The following is a 5894-nucleotide window of genomic DNA, read 5'->3' as shown; positions in this document are numbered from 1 at the left end:
TGGGACCGCAGTTCTGATACCGAGCTGAGCTCCACTTTTGATGCCGAGCTGAGCTCTACCTTTTGATGCCGAGCTGAGCTCAACCTTTGAGACCGAGCTGAGCTCTAAGCTTTGACACCGAGCTGAGCTGTACACTCTGATTTTTGATGATTCCTTTTGAATACTTGATATGTAAATTGTATTCTTTTTGTGTAAATATCATGTCTGCGGGTCCATATGTACTTAACTATTGTATTACAATTTGGGTATCAAGTATTATGGGAATATTCACAGGTAAACCAAGTCTTCCGCTGAACTGATGAGTACTTTCTTAGTTGTGTGTATGCTGTGGTGGAATACTGTATCAGATGATCCTGGCAGGTTTGGGTTAACCGGTGTTAACCCGGTCACTGGCCCGATTCTATGTGAACGGGGTGTGACATAATGTGTGTCGGGTAGGCTTGCGGACTAACTCACTCTTTCTCTTTGTCTTCTATCCCTCCAATAAAAATTCTTTTTCAAATAAAAAAAATCTACTACTTAGACATTGATAAGGATTTCTAAATCAAAATGTTAGGCCATTAGATTAGCATCTGGGTCCTCTCCAATAAGAGCGGACCAGGTTCACGTACGAGAATGACCCTGATCTGTGGATTTAGAATCAATTTTCTCTCTATTCATTTAATAGATTTTAAATCCATGGACTAGGGACGTACAAGAACATTCTCATACGTGAACTTGATCCATTCACCTCTCCAATCACTAGACAGAATTGGGAGAGTTGCGGCCATAATTATTTAGAATGCATTTTAAATGCTTTGTTTATTTATTTATTTATTTTTGCCGTAGTGAGTGGCCCCAAATATGTCACCAATGAATTTTTATCGCCCTTTGTGAAGATGACGTCATCATTCTTAAAAAGCACTGAGAGAAGCCCACAAACAACTTGTAGGAAAATAGAATGGCTCCACAATGCCAGATAAATAAGAGAGGATATTTAAACACTGGCGGTGTGTAGTGGCATCTATACCCCTGCCCAATGGGAAAACAAAAGACATATTTCCTACCGACGTGTTGGAAGGGGATACTCAAATCCATTTTTGTCACTAAAACTGAAAAAGGTAAGTCATTGATAGGAGAGGGTGTGAATCAAAGAGTTGGATGAATCTTCACCTCAGTAGTGGATGAATCACCTATCCTTTTTGTTCTACAAATATATCCCTCTTTATCCTTGTAATGGCAGAAAATAGGACAATTATTGAATATTGATTCATACGGATCAAGTGATCGTATGAGCAGTGAATCTTTTCTCTTAAATTGGGAGAAAAAGAGAGGTTACAACTCCGCCTTGGCTGTGCAATTTACATTTTACAGTTGAGATCGGATTTTAGATACAAAATTAATGAAAATGCATTCTCTGTCTAGGAGTGTGCCACTATGCCTAGAGACGCGTGCAAAATGACCATTGTCCCCTCTTGTGATGTAAGGGCCACACTCCTAGACAAAGTAGCGGCAGGTTTTTATAACCGCAGCACAGGTAGATTAAAACTCATCGGTGTTCAATTGCTGTGGGACAAACCACAACGATATGATTTCCAATAAAATGAAACAGAAGATCATTCACAGGAATACATTGACACAATTAATCACTTAGGAATACATTGACACAATTAATCACTTCAAAATACCAATCTAGCAAATACAGAAAAAAACTACAACACATTTTCTTCTTCTTCTTCTTCTTCTTCTTCTTCTTCCTTCTTTCTGTGGAAAAGAGGATGAAGGTAATATATAAATGCAGAAGTTATAAGTTGAACGTAATCCAATGAAATCGTGCAAGAAATCAAAATTTCAAGCCATACGAGGAACACTACAATTCCCACAGTATGGGTGAAAGTAGTGGCTCCAATGCTTGAAATAAAGGTCTGTAATGAAATCTCATAACGATTAAAATCAGGAAAGCCATGACTTGGTAATACTGCTATCAAGCCCTCCAGGAACGCTCCTGTAAAGAAGATAAGGGCGAGGTATACAAGAACTGTACAAATTACCAACGATGAAGAATATAAATGTTCGCCAAGTGAGGCCGTGAACAAGAGAATCAAACTAAAAATCGACAGATTCAAAGCAGCAATATCCAAATGTATAAATTTTTGGAAGTGTCCATTGTCCTGGAGTATCGGCTTTCCATTATTGCTACTGTAGCCACCGGGGACTTGTACAACTGCTGTGAAGGCCGCAGCTGCAATAAGAGACGCTACTATCTGGAGGATTTGCCCCATTTCCTTTTGGCTCTGTGTAATCTTTGTTGTTGTTGCTGCAACTTTCTCTGGCTTATTGCCTAGTTGCACCTCGTCCTCTTCCTCTTTCTCTTTGTGGTCAGAGCGTATTTGCAATTGCTCCTTGTTTACTCCTATCATCCATTTTTTCTCTCCTCTTACTCCTATTGCATCCCGTGGCAACCAAATTCTAGCCCACATTTGGTGAATCTGAAACTGGATAAAATTAATCTTCTGGCACTCATCAAGTGTGAGAAATTTGATTTTCTGAATAGTGAAATTATTAGACCTTAATTACGTGGCAGCCCATATGTGCTAGGTGAAAAAAAAAATTATATATATATATATATATATATATATCATGCATGGCATGTGACAATTAACAAATTTTTCTTTGGATCCCATCTTCAACTGTTTGGTGAGGAATTTTCAAACGAAACTTGGCTACTGCTTGGGTTGGCTGCAACCCTTGGTACCAACCAGGGAAATGAAATCTCAGGGATAAGGGTGAAAAAATTTACCTAAAGTTGGCATTTTCAAATCTATCTCTGGGATTCCATTCCCTTGACTGCAACTCACGCAGTAGCGAATTTTCTTAAAGCTATGTTTGGTTTCAAGAAATAAAAAGAAAAATAAAAATAATAATAAATTTAAATTTGAGGAGCGAGATAGACACATAACTCAATTGATACATTTTGATAAAAAAAAAAAAATAAGGATGATGCAAGGATTGAGTTATATATGAGTTTATCTCTTTCTTCACATTTCAAATTTAAATTAAAAAAAAAAATTTGTTTCTTTTAATTTCATTTCATTTTTTCACAACTGAACATAGCCTATATTGCTAACAACTGCTAGCGCAATTGGTTAAGGGCTACTTGTTGAAATAGTTTCTGCCATGGCATGTCTAGAGTTCAAGTCCCCCCCCCTCTTTCCCCTAGTCTCCCTTTCTTATGTTGGGTGCCATCGCTTTGGGCTGTCATCCTAGTTGGCCCATGGGGCCTCGAATAATAATTGTCCAAAAAAAAAAAAAAATTCTTTGCTAAAATCACAAGATATGTAGAGGACGTGGTTCACAAGCCAATACAAATACGTAACATGAGATCCTTTGGAATCATGATTGGCTTGTAACGCTCACGAGGCTCACATTAGTCTTTTTGAGAAAGTAAAAGAAAACAAAGCGGAGGAAATAAAGAAAGGCTCACCAAAGAAAAGATTGTGCATTGGAAAGGGATCAATTGAAAATTTTCAGTAGCTGTCTGACCCTTGTTGTTCGTCGCTTTTACGTCTACTCTTCTATTTGAACGAAAAGCTATAATATGCCAGATAAAGCCTTGTGTTGCTGCAAGGTGTAATGGGGTGTTTCTATCATCATCTGTCTTGTTTATGAGTTCCTGAAGCTCTTGCTGCTTGAAGGCAAACCAGATTTTCTTGAAGTCCTTACTCATCACGGCAAAGTGAAGAACATTACGACGCTTGTTGTCCAGCAACTCCCCCGAATCTGGACACCATTGGATGAGTTCTCGAAATACCTCAATGCTTGATTCAAGTGCAGCTATGTGAAGTGGTGAGAGACCATCTTTATCCAATTTATACGCACTGGAAGTATCATGCCTTAACAACTGTTGTACTATCTTGAGGATGTTGTATCTATTGGATAACAACTGTTCGAGGACGTTTTTATATCTATTGGACACTGCATAGTGGAGAGCCGTCCTTCCATCTTTATCTGCTTTATTCACAAGTACTTCTCCCTTCTTCTCTAAGAGTATTTTCACCACATCTGGTATTTATTTATTTATTTTTTAAGTGCACCATAAAGACAAACATTAATTGAATAGAGATTGTAAAAGAATTGAAAATAAAGAATAGCTATCTCACGACCCAACCAGGAATAATGCAAGGGTAAGGTGCAGCCCTTACGGCGGGGATCTGAATTAGATCCTATCATTCTCGTGTAAGATTTCCATTAGGTGGGCTAGCATAGTCCAAGGTTTATTTTCAAAATCGGTTTATTTGTGTTTGATTACAGATGGAGTAAGCAGAAAGAATTCAGTATTGGTAAGTGATTTCTATGGAAATATTGTATTCTATTAGCACAACTTAATGGTATGAAATATATATTACTATGTGTGGACCCAAGATATTGTTTCCTTAATGGGAAGGAAACCCTAAAGTGAATGACTAGAGAAACTTAAAGTCAGAAGGGAAAGAGGGTAGACCAGATGGTCGTGCTGGGATCAGAGGAGTTAACGTTCTTTAGCCATGAATTCAAGTATGCCTAAACCTAACTCTGCAATCATTGTTGCATGCTTATCTGATCTCTATGCGGCATGTTGTGTATATATTTTCTATCATCCCATACATTGCCTGATTCTCAAATAGAATTCAATTCTCTTTCTTCATATAATTGATTTTCACATTGAGTGAATTCCATATGGAAATCAAGCACCGTAAGAGAGCGAGGACCTGATCCAAACTCCAAATTATCAAAACAAAAATCCATACATCAACCCATATATAATTACATGATAAACAATATATATATATATATAGGCATTGAAAAAGTTAAATACCTAGCCTCTCCTCAACGACAGCCACATGTAAAGCTGTCCGGCCATATGGTCCACCGTGAGCTGGAGATGGACAAATGAGAAAGATATGGTTGAGAATATCCAAGTGTCCATCTTTGGCAGCCAAATAGAGTGGAGACTCCCGACATCCATCCACATCAACATCATAGTTGGGATGCCCTAAATCAGGATCAACCTCAGTCAGCAACTTCACCATCTCAAGGTCATTTCTTTGCACAGCTTCATGCAGGGCTGTGTTTTTGCTTTCATTTCTCATCCTTATTTTCTCAGGAACAAGTAAACTACTACTTCCACTTTCAATGTCATGGTCAGAAGGCCAAGGCTTAATCTTTTCAATTAGAAATTTAGCAATGGAAGCGTGGCCTTCTCTGGCTGCTACATGAAGGGCAGTATCACCTTCTGAATTCACCTGTGTGAGAAGAGATAGGCTTTTGCTGTACTCCGTGCTGCCTTCTAAACTTGAATTGTGTTGAAGAAGAGCAAAGTACACTTTCTTTACAAACTCTCTGTGACCAAACCTCACAGAGACGTGAAGGGCTGTGTTCTTATTTGGAGTTACTCTCAGCAGTCGGCTAGAATCTTCATCCACTACATCCTGGAGAAGTGTAGTTTTACCAAGCTTTGCAGCCCTGTAGACTTGAGGATCCATGGAAATAGTCGACATTACACAAGGATTTTGGTGGGATGGAGAAGGAAGGACCGGACAAGGAGAGCACTAGGATTTAGGTGGGAGGAGAAGAGGAACGGAGGGAGGAGTCCACAATGTTTCCTACAATACTTAGGAAGGCAATTTATAATTGTAAGAGATACAGTACTCAGCTAACTCCATAGAGGAGTCCAAATTCTGGGGAGAGAGAGAGAGAGAGAGAGAGAGAGAGGAGGATGACGATGTGGAAAGAGCCCGTGGCTGCATGGCTTTAGTGCACGGTGTCGAATCGGGTATCAGTCATTTATCGAAATCAATACGATACTGATACAATAATGACATTGATCAATGTATCAGATAATTTTAAACCAAGTTTTCAGTTTTTTTTTTTTTTTT

General features: G+C 38.7%; 1 protein-coding gene across 1 annotated transcript; it reads right to left on the bottom strand.

Annotated features, from left to right (window-relative positions):
• Positions 1 to 1546: 1546 nt before the first annotated feature.
• LOC122068184 (protein ACCELERATED CELL DEATH 6-like) lies at positions 1547 to 5664 on the bottom strand. Its single transcript, XM_042632052.1, has 3 exons — positions 4835 to 5664; positions 3464 to 4041; positions 1547 to 2468 (listed from the first exon to the last, which is right to left on the bottom strand). Exons 1-3 carry the CDS (start codon positions 5514 to 5516, stop codon positions 1692 to 1694), a joined length of 2037 nt encoding a protein of 678 aa, XP_042487986.1. The 5' UTR covers positions 5517 to 5664; the 3' UTR covers positions 1547 to 1691.
• Positions 5665 to 5894: the final 230 nt, after the last annotated feature.

Source organism: Macadamia integrifolia, unplaced genomic scaffold, assembly GCF_013358625.1.
Source record: "Macadamia integrifolia cultivar HAES 741 unplaced genomic scaffold, SCU_Mint_v3 scaffold3518, whole genome shotgun sequence".
Classification (NCBI taxonomy): domain Eukaryota; kingdom Viridiplantae; phylum Streptophyta; class Magnoliopsida; order Proteales; family Proteaceae; genus Macadamia; species Macadamia integrifolia.
This window is presented reverse-complemented; position numbering and strand designations above follow the sequence as displayed.